The 16,326-nt window shown below is 49.8% G+C and overlaps 1 protein-coding gene across 1 annotated transcript in view; it reads left to right on the top strand.

Annotated features, from left to right (window-relative positions):
* Dnah2 (dynein axonemal heavy chain 2) overlaps nt 1-16,326 on the top strand; it is a 100,312-nt gene that overhangs the window by 83,713 nt on the left and 273 nt on the right. The window contains exons 61-78 of the mRNA XM_036195242.1: nt 52-202; nt 389-537; nt 720-853; nt 1,001-1,145; nt 1,280-1,479; nt 3,849-3,975; nt 5,606-5,792; nt 5,927-6,075; nt 6,161-6,344; nt 6,940-7,130; nt 13,440-13,631; nt 13,787-13,971; nt 14,208-14,436; nt 14,515-14,666; nt 14,761-14,875; nt 15,628-15,804; nt 15,900-15,974; nt 16,107-16,257. Of these exons, the coding sequence (XP_036051135.1) occupies nt 52-202; nt 389-537; nt 720-853; nt 1,001-1,145; nt 1,280-1,479; nt 3,849-3,975; nt 5,606-5,792; nt 5,927-6,075; nt 6,161-6,344; nt 6,940-7,130; nt 13,440-13,631; nt 13,787-13,971; nt 14,208-14,436; nt 14,515-14,666; nt 14,761-14,875; nt 15,628-15,804; nt 15,900-15,974; nt 16,107-16,257 (2,893 nt within the window). The remainder of the gene's footprint in view (nt 1-51; nt 203-388; nt 538-719; nt 854-1,000; nt 1,146-1,279; nt 1,480-3,848; nt 3,976-5,605; nt 5,793-5,926; nt 6,076-6,160; nt 6,345-6,939; nt 7,131-13,439; nt 13,632-13,786; nt 13,972-14,207; nt 14,437-14,514; nt 14,667-14,760; nt 14,876-15,627; nt 15,805-15,899; nt 15,975-16,106; nt 16,258-16,326) is intronic.

Raw genomic sequence — 16,326 nt, 5'->3', positions numbered from 1 at the left:
TTAGCCATTGCGTGTCCCCAAGCTGCTTCCGTCCACCCCCTTACTTTCTAGGGCCTTAACATCATCGACCTGCAGATGCACGATTACCTTCGAATTCTGGAAAATGCCATCCAGTTTGGATTTCCAGTGCTGCTTCAGAATGTGCAGGAATATCTGGACCCCACACTCAACCCAGTGCTCAACAAATCTGTAGCTCGAATTGGTCAGAGCCTGGGCTTGTGGGCTGAGACTAGCCAAGTAGGGTACTAGGGTGGGAAGGGGGGCTCTTGGTCTGTGTCCCCATGAACTAGGCCTCAGGTTAAGTCACGGACCTAGGTGTCAATGGGGAGCGGGCCAGCCCTTACCTGATCATATACAGTTCTTGCCCTTGACCCTGTCATGGATGCAGGAGGTCGGCTGTTGATACGCATTGGTGACAAGGAGGTAGAATACAATCCCAACTTCCGTTTCTACCTCACCACCAAGCTCTCCAATCCCCACTACAGTCCGGAGACCTCAGCTAAGACCACCATTGTCAACTTCGCTGTTAAGGAACAGGTAGGTAAGGGCTGGTGCTAAGATGACGCTGGATAGGCTGCAGTCTGTAAGAAACGTGAGGGAAAAGCCACGCTTGAGCTGGGCAATGGAGGAGGAGGAGGAAAGTCTCGGGAGGTCTAAAAGGGTGGCAGGCATAGAGGTCACAGGCATGGGACCTTCACTCTGACCCTTGGCCTTCTCAGGGCTTGGAAGCCCAACTGCTGGGCATCGTGGTTCGGAAGGAGCGTCCCGAGCTGGAGGAGCAGAAGGACTCCCTGGTCATCAACATCGCCGCTGGGAAGAGAAAGCTCAAAGAGCTTGAGGATGAGATCCTCCGGTGAGAACGTCATCCTCATGCCCACATCACCCCACCCACCGTGTCTGCTCCCCACGGGCACAACTGGAACCCCACGGTGCCAACTGGAGCGCTTTCCCCCAAGTCTTCTGAACACCCTAACCCTTGTGTCTCTTGGCTTCCTCCTAGTTTGTTGAACGAGGCCACAGGTTCTCTGCTAGACGATGTGCAGCTGGTGAACACCCTTCAGACGTCCAAGGTGACAGCCACCGAGGTGACCGAGCAGCTAGAGACCAGTGAGACCACAGAGATCAACATTGACTTGGCCAGAGAGGTAGAACTTCCACACCCTCCACTCCAGTCCCTGACCGGCCACCAAGCAGCAACTCAGAGCATGTTGACTTGAGACCCCCTTCCTCTTGTTTGTGCCTGTCCCTCTGTGACCCTGACTCCGATCGACCCCCACAGGCTTACCGCCCATGTGCCCAGCGGGCTTCGGTGCTGTTCTTTGTGCTCAATGATATGGGCCGCATTGACCCCATGTACCAGTTCTCTCTGGATGCCTACATCAGCCTCTTTATCCTCAGCATTGACAAGAGCCATCGCAGCAATAAGCTGGAGGATCGCATCGAGTATCTGAACGACTACCATACCTACGCTGTCTACAGGTCTGCTGACCAGGCACAAGGCAGGGGATCAGGTGGCTGGCTGAACCATCTCTGGTTACATGTGACATAGTGCCACCCTAGGGGGGGTGGGGGTAGGAATAGCTCGGTGGGTAAATTGTTTGCTGTGCAAGTGTGGAGGCTTGAATTCAGATCCCATGCACCCATATCGAAAGTTGGGTACAGTGGTGTGTGCCTGTAATCCCACCACTGTGGAGGTAAGACAAGATCCCTGAAACCTTGCAGGCAGCAGGGTTAGCTGAATTGGTGAGCTCTAGGTTCGGTGAGAGATCCTGCCTCAAAAATTAAAGTGGAGAGCAATTGAAGAAAGTCATTCACCCTCTGTTGTTGGTTGTTTCTGCTCTTTTTTTGGGGGGGGGGGGGCTCGCCACCCAGCTCCCAAATAAATCACACACAGAGGCTTATTCTTAATTATAAATGCCCAGCCTTAGCTTGGTTTGTTTCTTGTCAGCCTTCCCTAACTTATCCCTTCTACCTTTTGCTTTTCCCATCCCCTTCCTTCTGTAAAACTTACTGTGTAGCTTGCTCTGCAGCTGGGTGGCTGGCTACTGCTGTCCTCCTCCTCTGGCTACCTCCTCCTCCTCCCAGATTTCTCCTGCCTGCCAGCCCCGCCTATCCTGTCTCCTGCCTTGCCATTGGCCATTCAGTTCTTTATTAGACTGTAGGTGTTTTAGACAGGCACAGTAACACAGCTTCACAGGCTTAAACAAATGCAACATAAACAAAAATAACACGCCTTGAAATAATATTCTACAACAACCCTCTGTTTCTCCACATGTTTTGTGCATACATGTCACCCACTCACTCACACATGAACAGACACACAGGTACATGCACAGATTAGGACCCAGGTCTGGGGGAGGCTTTGTGATTCTATACCCTTAGTAAGCTTCCAGGGAGCTGTTGGTCCTGATCTGTGAAATATCTTTTATTATTTTTTTTAAATTTACACTTACTGATTACTTTGAAGTGGGTGGCATGTACATGCTTTGGCACATGTGTGCCATGGCAAGCTTGTGAGGATTAGAGGATAAATTACAAGAGTCCATTCTCTCCTTCCAGCTTATGGGCTTCAGGGATCAAATTTGGGCTGCCAGGCTTGGGCAGCAAGCTCCTTTACCTGCTGAGCCATCATGCCGACTTCTGGTTCACATTTTGAACAGCAAAGTACCTGACTTTTCTACCTGGACTCGCCTATAGATCCTCAAGTCCAGCTGCCCTCTTCTGTGGGGTCCTCATCCCTCAGCGGCACCCGCCAAGCCAGTCACTCATGTCAGTGACTTGGAGTTACTCTTTGTTCTCCCAGTTCCAGTCAGTTGCCAGGTTCTGCTCATGTGTATTTCTGACCCCTTCTCCTGCCCTGTTCTCTCCTGGGCACCAGGACTGGGCCTTGGTGCGTGTTTGCACGTGGATTACACAGCACCGCCTCGAAGGTCATCCTGCTGCTGTGTCCTTCCCGGGCTTCTCCAGTTGCTGGTGTCAGACTTCCAGACAAATCTGACCTTGTTGCTCCATGCTCATCTTCAGTGCTTGTCGTGCCTTGAGTGATGCCGAAAGCCCTGTGGCCTGGCCTCCGCCTGCCCCCGACTCATGCCAGCTACCTGGGCAGCACTGTTGTTGTTGTTTTGTTTCTTTTTTTGAGACAGGGTTTCTCTGTGTAGTTTTGGTGCCTGTCCTGGATCTCGCTCTGTAGTCCAGGCTGGCCTCGAACTCACAGAGATCCTCCTGGCTCTGCCTCCCGAGTGCTGGGATTAAAGGCATGTGCCATCATCGCCTGGCCTGGGCAGCACTGTTGACTTTCACTCCATGCCCTTTCCCCCTGGCATTCCTGATGCGGTGCGTTGTCTCTGGAACACTTAGTTCCTCCTTCTCCCATGCCTTTGGCTAGTCCCCACACATCTCAAGGCATTTGCTCTCAGGATCTTTCTAAGCACATCAGGCACAGCTGGAGAGAGCGCCTTACATTCTCTTGATGCCACTCCCACCTCTGTGTAGGATGCCATGGCTTATGCTGAGCATATGTCCTTCCTGGGAGACCATGACTTCCTCAAGGACAGAGACTACCGCTTATCTGTGTCTTCAGGACTACAGAGTGCCTAGCAAGACAGCAAGAGAATAATTGGTGTTTTGTTTTTTAATGGAACTGAATGCCCAGTTACGGTGAACTCTAGGAAAACTATGTCAGCCTCTCAAGGTCCCTGAGTCCTTGATGGTTTCCAAGAGGTGCGGGTTACCTGCTGACTACAGTCTTTCTGTGTGAGGCTGTGTATGACCTTTATACGATGAGCATCCATGTTGGGCATCTCGCCCCGTATCGCCCTGTCTCCATCTTCCCTGTCCTTCTTTCCTAGGTATACCTGCCGTACCCTTTTTGAGCGCCACAAGCTACTGTTCAGTTTTCACATGTGTGCCAAAATCCTGGAGACTTCCGGCAAGCTCAACATGGACGAGTACAACTTCTTTCTGCGTGGGGGTGTGGTGAGTTGGTCAGAGGGCACTGCGCAGTATGGCAGTCACTGGGGGGGGGGGGGGGGGATGGAAGCAGGTGTGATGAGGACGCCAGACTCGGAACTCTGAGTCTAAGGTTTTGCTGAGTGATCGGAGGAAAAACCGTGGTAGAGAGAGGTGCACAGTTAGCACCCTGGGGGTGTGGGGCTGACTCACTATGTGATTCCTGGTACTCAATGCAAGCTGGTCATTGGAACACCTCTTACCTGTGGCTCAGGTATACTTGGCTCTCTCAGGAGAGAGAGAGAGAGAGAGAGAGAGAGAGAGAGAGAGAGAGAGATATTAAATAAATAAAAGTCAGGTGAGAGCTGGATAATGGCGGTGCATTCCCTTAATCTCAGCATCTGGGATACAGAGGCAGGTGGATCTCTGTGAGTTCGAAGCTAGCCTGGTCTAGGACAGCCAAGGCTACATAAAGAAACCCTGTCTTGGGAGGAAAAAAAAAAAGTCAGGTGAGGTTACATGTACTTGTAACCCCAGCATGGGGATGAAAGGTGGATGGGGTCCTGGGAGCTTACCACCCAGCTAGCCTAGCCTAACCTATCTCAAGTGAGTAAGAAGGAACTGCCAGAGGGAGACACCCAACAACATTCGCTGGCCTCCACATACTTGCACACTCATATGCACGCACCACAGACACATAAACCACACACATGAGTGTGCACACGCAGCAAAGAAGAAAAGCTCCAAATGTGCATTTAAAAGAATGAGTACATGAACGGAACGGGTCAGTTTGAGGGGTCTGCCAACAGTAGGGTTGGCGCTGTTTCTGCCACTAAGCCACCAGAGGGCGCCAGCTTCCTAAACTTCAACAGTGATACTGCACCCCCACCCCCATCCGTCCCCCAGTAAAGGTGGCTTCGCATCCATCTTGGATTTCTGTATCCATCTCTTTATTCAGCATTCACTCTGTTCCATACACACACACACACACACACACACACACACACACACACACACACACACACACACACACGGGGGGGGGGGGGGAGATAACTTAAAATATCATGTTTTATTTTTAATTAAAACATAGTAATTATATAGTTTAATACAGTATAGTGTGACTTAAATGTTTTTATCTAAAACAGTTAAGGCTCTTTTTATAGCTCAGGCTAGCCTAGCACTCACTCCGTAGCTCCAGCTGGCCTTGAATCTTGAATTCCTGGTAGTTCTCTTGCCTCAGCCTGGGTGCTTTGGTGATAGGCACCATGCCTGGCTTACTATGAGGCATTTTAATACAGACACACGCGCGCGCGCGTGTGTGTGTGTGTGTGTGTGTGTGTGTGTGTGTGTGTGTGTGTAAAATGATAAAATCAAGGTAGTTGGCATATCCATTAAGACAAACATTTGCCATTTTGTTGTTGTTTGGGGAATATTTAGAATCAATAACTCTTTTTTTTGTTTTGTTTTTTGAGACAGGATTTCTCTGTATAACAGCCCTGGAACTCTCTTTGTAGACCAGGCTGTCCTCAAACTCAGAGATCCGCCTGCCTCTGCCTCCCCAGTGCTGGAATTAAAGGCGTGCGCCACCACTGCCCAGCCCTGTAAGTCTTCTTCTGGGGATCCCAGGCATCTCTCTCTTCTCTCTCCTTTCCCCAAGGTTCTGGATCGGGAAGGCCAGATGGACAACCCATGTACTAGCTGGCTAGCAGACGCGTACTGGGACAACATCACAGAGCTGGACAAGCTGACCAACTTCCACGGACTCATGAACTCCTTTGAACAGTACCCTCGGGACTGGCACCTGTGGTACACCAACGCTTCCCCCGAGAGGGCCATGCTGCCAGGTGCCCGGCCTCCCCCCTGCCCTTCCCTTTTCAGCCCCCGCCCCAGCCCCCCTCCACAGATGCAGCCCCTGAAGGTTTCCCTTTGCTCAGGTGTCTTCCACTCACTCTCGGGGCGGTCCTCCTCTCTCCTCCAGGTGAATGGGAAAACGCCTGCAATGAGATGCAGCGGATGCTGATCGTCCGCTCCCTGCGCCAGGACCGGGTGTCCTTCTGTGTCACCTCTTTCATCATCTCCAACCTTGGCTCTCGCTTCATCGAGCCTCCTGTCCTAAACATGAAATCGGTCAGTGGCTCGGTCTTCTTGCCCACACAGCCCCGACACCCTGCTGCAGCGTCTCTCGGTTCTGAGACCATCCCCGTTCTTGCAGGTGATGGAGGACTCTACTCCACGATCCCCACTGGTATTCATTCTGTCTCCCGGTGTGGACCCCACCAGCGCTCTGCTTCAGCTGGCCGAGCACACAGGCATGGCCCAGCGCTTCCATGCCCTGTCCCTGGGCCAGGGGCAGGCCCCCATTGCTGCTCGTCTCCTACGAGATGGTGTGGTGCAGGGTTAGTGATTATCTTAGGGTTCCAACTGATGTGCTAAAACACCAGGGCCAAAAGCAACGTGGGGAGGAACGGGTTTATTTCACCCACAGTTCCACGTAACAGTTCATCATCAAAAGCAGTGAGGGCAGGAACTCAGGCAGGGCAGGAACCTGGAGGCAGGAACTGAAGCAGAGGCCACCTGGGGTGCTGCTGACTGTCTTGCTCTCCCTGGTTTACTCATCCTGCTTTCTTACACTCAGGACCATCTGCCCAAGGATGGCCTCACCTGCAATGGGTTGGGCCTTCCCCCATCAATCACTATTAAGAAAATTCCCTACAGACTTGCCTGCAGCCTGATCTTATTTTCTCAACTGAGGCTCCCTCCTCTTTGTTGACTCTAGCCTGTGTCGAGTTGACTAAAGCTGGCCAGCATAGTATCCATCTCCTCAGCCCCATGCCCTTCCTCAACCCCGCTGCTGTGGGTGCGGTTCCACTCTTCCAGAAACTCCAGAAGTGCACTGGACATTTGACACCAACCCCGCTGCCGCCGCCGCCAAGTGCAAAGTGTGTGGGCCAGAAAGCTTGAGGAACTATTGACCTTGGCACCTCCTTGCAGGCCACTGGGTGTTCCTGGCAAACTGCCACCTGTCACTGTCGTGGATGCCTAACCTGGACAAGCTGGTGGAGCAGCTGCAGGTGGAGGACCCTCATCCGTCCTTCCGACTCTGGCTCAGCTCCAGCCCTCACCCCGACTTCCCAATCTCCATCCTGCAGGCCAGCATCAAGATGACCACAGAGCCACCAAAGGTACAGCGGCCCGCAGAGAGCCAGCATCACCTGTGGTGTTGGCTCAGTTTGCCTTTCTTCTCACCTGCACCAAAGACAGGCCCCCGACTGAACAACAACGCACCCCGCCTTTGGTTGTTTTCTAAAAACCTCCGCCTCCCTTCCGCATGGCAGACTTCCGGGACACAGTAACAGGAACATTTCTTGAGCGATTATTCCACGTCAATGCTCCAGTCTAACTCTTCACATTTACCAACTCATTCCACTCTCTCACCAGGTCTTGAGAACTCTATGTCTAATTTCACAAGTTCACCGCCAAATCCAGTGATCTTGACTACAACACTGGCCCTTTTAAAATCTGTTCTGGTCACAACATTCCCACACCCACAGACCCCCTACGTAAACTATTTGGAAGGGTGTGTTGTTTGGTGTGACCCTGTGATAGAAGTCAAGGCCTTGCCCTGTTGAGCTGCTGAGATCCATACATACATACATACCTGGCTGTTGTTTAGCTGAGGCTGGGTTTCGCTGTGTAGTCCAGGCTGGCCTCAGACTTGCTGTCATCTTGCCTCAGACTCCTAGGTGCTGGGATTGCAGGTGGGTGAAGCTACTGCCATGCCTGGCTTGCTGATCTTGGCAGCTTTTTATTGATCTTAGTTGAGATCAAAATCCTTTTTTGCCAATTTATAAAAAAACATAGAGGGGGGATGGAGAGATGGCTCAGAGGTTAAGAGCACTGCTTGCTCTTCCAAAGGTACTGAGTTCAATTCCCAGCAACCACATGGTGGCTCACAACCATCTGTAATGAGATCTGGTACCCTCTTCTGGCCTGCAGGGATGTGTGCAGGCAGAACACTGCATACATAATAAATAAATCTTAAAAAAAAAAAAAAAAACAACCATAGAGACAGGCTGAAGAGATCAGCACTCACATGGCTCACAACCAGCCCTCCCTCACATCACCCTCTCCTGGCTTCCACAGCCACCGCATGCATGTGGTGCACAGACATGTATGCGGGCAAACATACACATAAAATAAAAATAAGGGTTGTTACCAAATTTAAAACAAAAACATCCACACATAGAGACTGCTCTTTAGTAGGTACTCAGCAATAAGTCCCATGTTTTTCTCATCCTATTCATCCTGACCATCCTGGGATCATTTCCTGGACCACACCCCCTTCCTGGACCACACCCCTTTCCTGGACCACACCCCCTTCCTGGACCACACCCCTTCCCAGACCACTCCCCCTTCCCCGACCACACCCCCTTCCCCGACCACTCCCCTTCCTGGACCACACCCCTTCCCCGACCACTCCCCCTCCTGGACCACTCCCCTTCCCCGACCACACCCCCTTCCTGGACCACTCCCCTTCCCCGACCACTCCCCTTCCCCGACCACTCCCCCTCCTGGACCACTCCCCTTACCCGACCACTCCCCTTACCCGACCACTCCCCTTCCAGGACCACTCCCCTTTCCTGGACCACACCCCTTCCTGGACCACTCCCCCTTCATTTGATGCATCCTTTATATATATATTTTTTTAATTTTTATTTTTTAATTTTTTTTTCTGAGACAGGGTTTCTCTGTGTAGTCTTGGCTATCTTGGAACTCACTCTGTAGCCCAGGCTGGCCTCGAACTCACAGAGATCTCCTGGCTCTGCCTCCCGAGTGCTGGGATTAAAGGCGTGCGCCACCACCCGGCTGACACATCCTTTATTCGTTCTGTTTCTTTCTGCTCTTTATACCTCAAGATTTAGCGCTTGATCCAACTTCTCTCGTTCTATGACGTTTCTTCACTCACACTTTATAGAGAAATTATCCTTTTCGTGATCCCATCCCCACCCCCACACCTGGCTGTAATCGCAAACTCAGCTCTGGGGTTGAATTGCCATGTGACGATGAAGCATTTCTTCTGGTGCACCAGCACCCTGAATCCTGCATCCCTAGAACAAGGTGCTGGCTGCCTTATCATCCGTTAGAGTCTCATCCCGCCTTTGCCCTGGCAACACCATAAAAGTTACCCAGCACTCAGGAGGCCTCGAATTCCACCCCTAGCCCAGGGAAGAACTATAAAGTTGACTTTTTGTTTTAAAATGAGACAGGGTCAGCTGGGTGGTGGCGGCGGCAGCGTGGTGGTGGCGCACACCTTAAATTCTAGTACGTGGGAGGCAGAAACAAGTAGATCTTGGTAGGTTCGAGGCCAGCCTGCTGTACAGAGTGAGTTCCAGGACAGCCAGGCCTACACAGAGAAACCCTGTCTGGAAAAACAAAACAAAACAGGAGAGAGAATGTGGCTTTGAACTCACTACATAACCAAAGACAGCCATGAATTCCGGATCCTCCTGCCTCTACCTCCCAAATGTGTTACCCCAGGCATGTGCCATGGCTGTTTAGGCTCATTTTTTTCTGCCATTGAAAGTATTCTGTATGGATTGGTATGTATATATGGTTGGGGGGGGGGTTGGTTTTTTTGTTTTTTGCTTTTTGTTTTTTGGAGACAGGGTTTCTTTGTGTAGCGTTGGCTGTCCTGGATCTCGCTCTATAGACCAGGCTGGCCTCGAACTCACAGAGGTCCGCCTACTTCTGCCTCCCAAGTGCTGGGATTAAAGGCGTGCACTGCCACCACCAGGCCTCTGTACATATTTTTTAAAAATATATTTATTTTATTTTTTTTCTATGGATATTTGTGTTTTAACTTTACGTATCAGCCATGGGTTCCCTGTCCTCCCCCACTGTACATATTTTTAAAATGTCTAATATTCCATAAGTCTGTCACCCATGTAACAAAAATCCTGCCCGCCCACCCCCCACCTTTTTGAATAAGGCTGGGAATTGAACTCAGAACCAGAACATGCTAGATGCATGCACACTCACCACTGAGTTATCCCCTTCAGTATCTTTTTTTTTTCAACATGCATTTTTTAACATGCATTTTTTCAACATATATTTTTTCCAACGTGCATTTTTTTCCACTTCAGTATCTTTTATTTATTTTTAAACACTTATTTATTTTGTGTGTGTGTGTGCTCAAGAGAGAGGAGAAGAGAGAGACGGGTGGAGGGGGAGAATGCTTATGCTGAGGCGTGAATTTTGATGTCATAAGGTAATAGCAGTGCAAGAATCCATCTTTAACTCCCACCATGTGGGTTCTAATAGTGAATTCAGGTCATCAGAAAGCGTGGTGCCGAGCACCTTTATCCACTGAACCATCTCTTCAGACCTTTTTTCTTTGAAAAACCATTTCTTGGGCCAGCACCAGTGGCTCAGCCTATGAAAGGTTTCCAAGAAAGCCTCCTTGCTGCAGATACGGGTCCTCCCCACCATCTGCTAAACCTAGTGAGAATAGTTCGAGGTTTATTTGTTAGAGCTGGGTTTCTTGACATGTGAGATGGCTCTGTGGGAAAAGGCATTTGCTGCCAAACCTGGCAACCTAAATTTAATCCCCTGGACCAGCTTGGTGGATGGAGAAAATCAACTCTCATAAATTGTCCTGTGACATCCACACCTCAGACACCCATGTCTCTGAGAAGGACCCTGAATCCCTGCTCTTCCTGCCTCCACCCACTGAGTGCTGGGATTACAGGAGTGTGCTACCAACTCCTCCTGGTTTATGCGGTGTTGGGGAATACCTGTAATCCTAGCGCTCAGGAAACTGAGACAAAAGGATTTCTGTGATGGGAAAATTCCCACTGAGCTACACTTGGTCTGGCTCCAGTGTTAGCACCTAGCCTTAATTGACATTTGGTTTCTCATTGCCCTCTATGTGAATCTTGCCTGAGAGTTTCCCAAGGGTACAAAGCCCATGCAAAACTTGGTTGGGGCCGGGCAGTGGTAGCGCACGCCTTTAATCCCAGCACTTGGGAGGCAGAGCCAGACGGATCTTTGTGAGTTCGAGTCCAGCCTGGTCTACAAAGTGAGATCCAGGACAGGCTCCAAAGCTACACAGAGAAACCCTGTCCCCAAACAAACAAACAAACAAACAAAAAACAAAACAAAACAAAACAAAAAACAAAAAAAAAAAATGGTTGAGAAAACTCCAGCACACTGTGATATTCCTTAATTGAAATCTGCATTTGCCATTGTCCCTTTGGAAGCTTAGTCAGGATGTTATGAGATATGGAAATCAACTTGCTAAAAGTATAAATTTGGAGAACAATAAAAATGCCCTTGGCTAAGGGAGAGTGTCTCAGTCAAGAGAGGCTGAGTCCCCCTGCAGCTGGAAAGGGTAAGATATCTTTAAAGTGTGCTATGTCTTCTTTCCATGGACCTGAGCGGACCCACACCCATTCAACAACAGTTCTGTAAAGTCAAGGCCAGCCTACGTTACAGAAGACTGTCTTAGCTGGGCAGTGGTGGCATATGCCTTTGATTCAGGTGGATCTCTGAGTTCAAGAACAGCCTGATCTACATAGAGAGTTCCAGGACAGCAAGGGCTACACAGAGAAACCCTGTCTTGAAAAACCAATCCCCCCTTCCAAAAAAGAAGACTGTCTTAAAAAACTAAAATAAAAAATAAATTAATAAATAAAACAAGAAGGGAAACTAGGGGACTTGGAGAGATGGCTTGGCAGTTAAGACCTAACACCTAGCTAACCTCCTCAGGCACCAGGTATGCACGTGGTGCACACATATACATGCAGACAAAACATTCACATATAAAATTTTTTAAAATGACACTACTTTTAAAAATTTATATATATATATACATAAGAGCCAGGCGGTGGTGGCACACGCCTTTAATCCCAGCACTCGGGAGGCAGAGCCAGGCGGATCTCTGTGAGTTCGAGGCCAGCCTGGGCTACCAAGTGAGTTCCAGGAAAGGCACAAAGCTACACAGAGAAACCCTGTCTTGAAAAAAAAATTACACACACACATATATATTTGGAGAGAGAACAGAACATTAAGCTTTTATGAAAACTTTTTTTTTTTTTTTTTTTTTTGAGACAGGGTTTCTCTGTGTAGTTTTGGAGCCTGTCCTGGAACTCACTCTGTAAACCAGGCTGGCCTTGAACTCACAGAGATCTACCTGCCTCTGCCTCCCGAGTGCTGGGATTAAAGGCGTGTGCCACCATGGCCCAGCTCTGGAAACATTTCTTTTTTTTTTTTTTTTTTTTTTTGGTTTTTCGAGACAGGGTTTCTCTGTAACTTTGGAGCCTGTCCTGGAATTCACTTTGTAGACCAGGCTGGCCTCAAACTCACAGAGATCCTCCTGCCTCTGTCTCCTGAGTGCTGGGATTACAGGCGTGCGCCACCACTGCCTGGCTAGAAACATTCCTTTAAAGCATCTTTTCTCAATCTTGTTACCTTCTCTCTAGAACCAGAAGCCATTATTTGAATATTGTTTGTAATTTTCTTTATAATTTTAACACACAATTCTGTGTCATAAATGCACCTTACCATATAATTTCTTTTCCCACTTAATGCTAATACTTGACACCCATTCCATATTTCATACAGTCCAGATGCTAATCTTTGCTGTGACATGTTTTTTGGTTTGTCTTTTTTCCTTTCCTTCTTTTCTCTTTTTTCTAAGTAGCCCAGGCTGGCTTTGAACTTATGATCCTTCTACTTTGGTCTCCCAGGTGAACCCTCAAGCTTGCAGTTCCATACATTTCAAAAAAAATTCTCAGTTGCAGTGGGCTGAGAGTATAGTTAATGGTAGACTATTTTCCTGGCTTGAACAAGGCTTTGAGGTTTAATCCCCAGCATTGAAACAAAACAAAGCAAATACCAATGAAAAACTAATTGTAGGTATACACTTCTGTCTCTATCCATATTTTCTGGCACTGGCAAATTAAATTGGCTCATCATGATTGAGAGAATCAAGAAAGGGGGAAGGGCTGGGTGCTGTGGCACATATCTGTAATCCTAGCAAGATAAAGCACTCTAAAGGAGAAGGCAGGAAGATATATCTATGAGTTCCACACCTACCTAATCTACATAGGAATTCCAGGTCAGTCAGAGCTACACCATGAGAACTTGTCTCCAAAAATGGGGAGGGAATGGCTGGGGATGTAGCCCAGTGGTGATTGAGTCACGTGTTAAAAACCCAAGGTTCAGTGTCCAGTACTATTCTCCCAAAATAAGTAATAAATGGTGAGGGAGAAGGTAGAATTACCAGTGGCACAGGCCCTAGATATAGAAAGGTACCTGCCCCACCCTGTCCCGGGAACGAGTGTCTTGGTCTGCAGACCAGAGGCCAATATTCAGCTTCCATGAATTCCTCCAGCCCGGTTGTTGTGCAGGGTCTCCTCCACAGCTGCCCATGCTGCTGCTCGGAGCAGGTCGGACACGACAAACACCCTCCTGTACCGCTGTGTCCTCAGGGTCTGAAGGCCAACATGACACGTCTGTATCAGCTCATGACGGAACCACAGTTCACACGCTGCTCCAAACCCACCAAGTACAAGAAGCTGCTGTTTGCGCTCTGCTTCTTCCACTCTATACTGCTTGAGCGCAAGAAGTTTTTACAGCTTGGCTGGAATATCATCTATGGCTTCAATGACTCCGACTTTGAGGTTTGTGCTAACTGGGGGTCTCCCCCGGCAGCCCTTCTTGTCCTATGGCTCTTTTGTGGGAATATGGGCTTCCAGAAAGCCCATGTTTAGCCCCACTGGGAGAGTTCTTGCCATAACTATATGGGGCTGGGGGCTTGGGTTGGGACCACACACAGGTGTCAGAGAACCTGCTGAGCCTCTATCTGGATGAGTATGAGGAGACGCCCTGGGATGCACTCAAATACCTCATTGCCGGTGTCAACTATGGTGGACATGTCACAGATGACTGGGATCGGCGCCTACTCACCACCTACATCAATGATTATTTCTGTGACCAGGCTCTAACAACTTCCTCCTATCGGTGAGGGGAGGTAGCCCTGAGGAAAGGGTAAAAGGGTATACACAGACTAGGGGTCAGGATTGAGCTTGTGTGCGTGTGGAGACCAGGAGGTTGGGAGACAATGGAAACTGTGGAATTGGGAGACAGAGCAAGAGCCATGAGTTAGAAAACGGGGAAGCATTGAGACTGGGGTTTGGGCTTGGCTTGGATGCCCTTCAAGCCCTCCATTGTGATGATACTCTGTTGTGGCTGCCCAGGTTGTCTGTACTGGACACTTACTTCATCCCCAAGGATGGGGGTTTGGCCTCTTACAAAGAATATATCAGCTTGCTGCCCAGCATGGACCCCCCTGAGGCCTTTGGCCAACACCCCAACGCTGACGTGGCCTCCCAGATCACTGAGGCCCGGACCCTGTTTGAGACTCTGCTTTCCCTGCAACCCCAAATCACACCCACCAGGATTGGTGGCCAGAGCCGAGAAGAGAAGGTAGAAAAAGGGAGGTTGCCCTGTGGGAGGGAACCTGTTGAGGAAGGGCTGGCCAGCACCAAGCTCCTGCCTCCCTAGGTCCTTGAGTTAGCTGCTGATGTGAAGCAGAAGATTCCTGAGGTGATCGACTATGAGGGGACCCGGAAGTTACTGGCTCTTGACCCCTCCCCACTCAATGTGGTCCTCCTGCAGGAGATCCAGAGATACAACAACCTGATGAGGACCATCTTGTAAGTGGAAGGAGAGAGGCCTCAGGCCACAGTGGGGAGAGGTTCTCCCAGACCAGCAGCTCTTTTAATACTCAGCCCACTTCATTCCACCCAGGTTGTCACTGACAGACTTAGAGAAGGGCATCCAGGGCCTCATCGTTATGTCAACAAGTCTGGAAGAGATTTTCAATTGCATCTTTGATGCCCATGTCCCTCCGCTCTGGGGAAAGGCAAGACCCCCCACCCCCACTGTCAACCCTAACCGTGAACCTCTTCACTTTGTCCTCAGGAGGCATAGAGCAGACTTCAGGAAACCCAGGGCTCCAGTCTAGACAGGTTCAAGGTGTTGAAATCTGGTACCATTCACTAACTGACTTCAGAATTTATTAACTTACAGATGTATTCACATTAGCTTCTATTTCAAAGACCCCCCCCCAGTACTAAACATAGTACTAAATAAGTACCTGGTTATTGCAGAACAAGCATCCCTAATCCAAAAATCTGAAATCTGAAATGTGGCAAGCATGATGTTCAAAAGGTTTCAGTGATCAATTTTTGGATTAGAGATCCTTCATCAGTAGTCTGTGCAAATATTCTACACACACCCCCAAAACCTTCTGCATTTTGGGTAAAGGATTATCTGTAGTGATATCATTGTTATTAATGAGTAGTTGCTATTGTATGCTTTTCTCCCGGGAGTTAACTTTTGGTATCAGCAGAGGCTGATACCACACAGCCGTCTGTCTCCTAGCTGTCCCAGGTGGTTTTGTTTTTTGAGACAGGGTTTCTCTGTAGCTTTGCACCTTTCCTGGATCTTGCTCTGTAGACCAGGCTGGCCTCGAATTCACAGAGATCTGCCTGCCTCTGCCTCCCGAGTGCTGGGATTACAGGCATGTGCCCCCACCTCCCAGCTCCAGATGTTTGAGTGAGGATGTGAAAGCATCGTGGGATGAGCAATCCCACGCACTGCCTCCTCTTCCAGGCGTATCCCTCACAAAAGCCTTTGGCTTCATGGACCCGGGACCTGGCCGTGCGTGTGGAACAGTTTGAGCTGTGGGCCAGTCGGGCGCGCCCTCCTGTGATCTTCTGGCTGTCTGGCTTCACGTTCCCCACGGGTTTCCTCACGGCTGTGCTTCAGTTCTCAGCTCGCCAGAACAATGTGGGCAATATGTAATGGCGGGATCGGGGACGGAGGCTGTGTGACGGGATCTGTTCCCTTTGGGGACTGCCTTCATTGCCACCTTCCGCCCACAGATTTCAGTGGACTGCCTCTCTTGGGAGTTTATAGTTTCCACTGTGGATGACAGCAACCTGGTGTATCCACCCAAGGTGGGAGTTAGATGAGCAAAGGGTCAGGTGGAGAAGGACTGGGAAGAGAAGGGAGGCTTGGAGGAGTTAGGTCAAACGTACCGACAACTTAGGGTCTAATTTCCCCCCAAATCTGTCTCCATCTCTCCCCAGGATGGTGTCTGGGTTCGGGGCCTGTACCTGGAGGGTGCTGGCTGGGACCGAAAGAACTCTTGTTTAGTGGAGGCGGAGCCCATGCAGTTGGTCTGCCTCATGCCCACGATCCACTTCCGACCCGCAGAGAGCCGCAAGAAAAGTGCCAAGGGTGGGAAACTGGCCCCTCCCCTCCTCTGTCCCGTCCTCAAATGCACCTCGAATGCCTTGACCTTCCAGG

This window comes from Onychomys torridus, chromosome 8 (genome assembly GCF_903995425.1).
Source record: "Onychomys torridus chromosome 8, mOncTor1.1, whole genome shotgun sequence".
NCBI lineage: Eukaryota > Metazoa > Chordata > Mammalia > Rodentia > Cricetidae > Onychomys > Onychomys torridus.
Note: the sequence above shows the minus strand (reverse complement) of the source record. Positions and strands in the feature narration are given on the sequence as shown.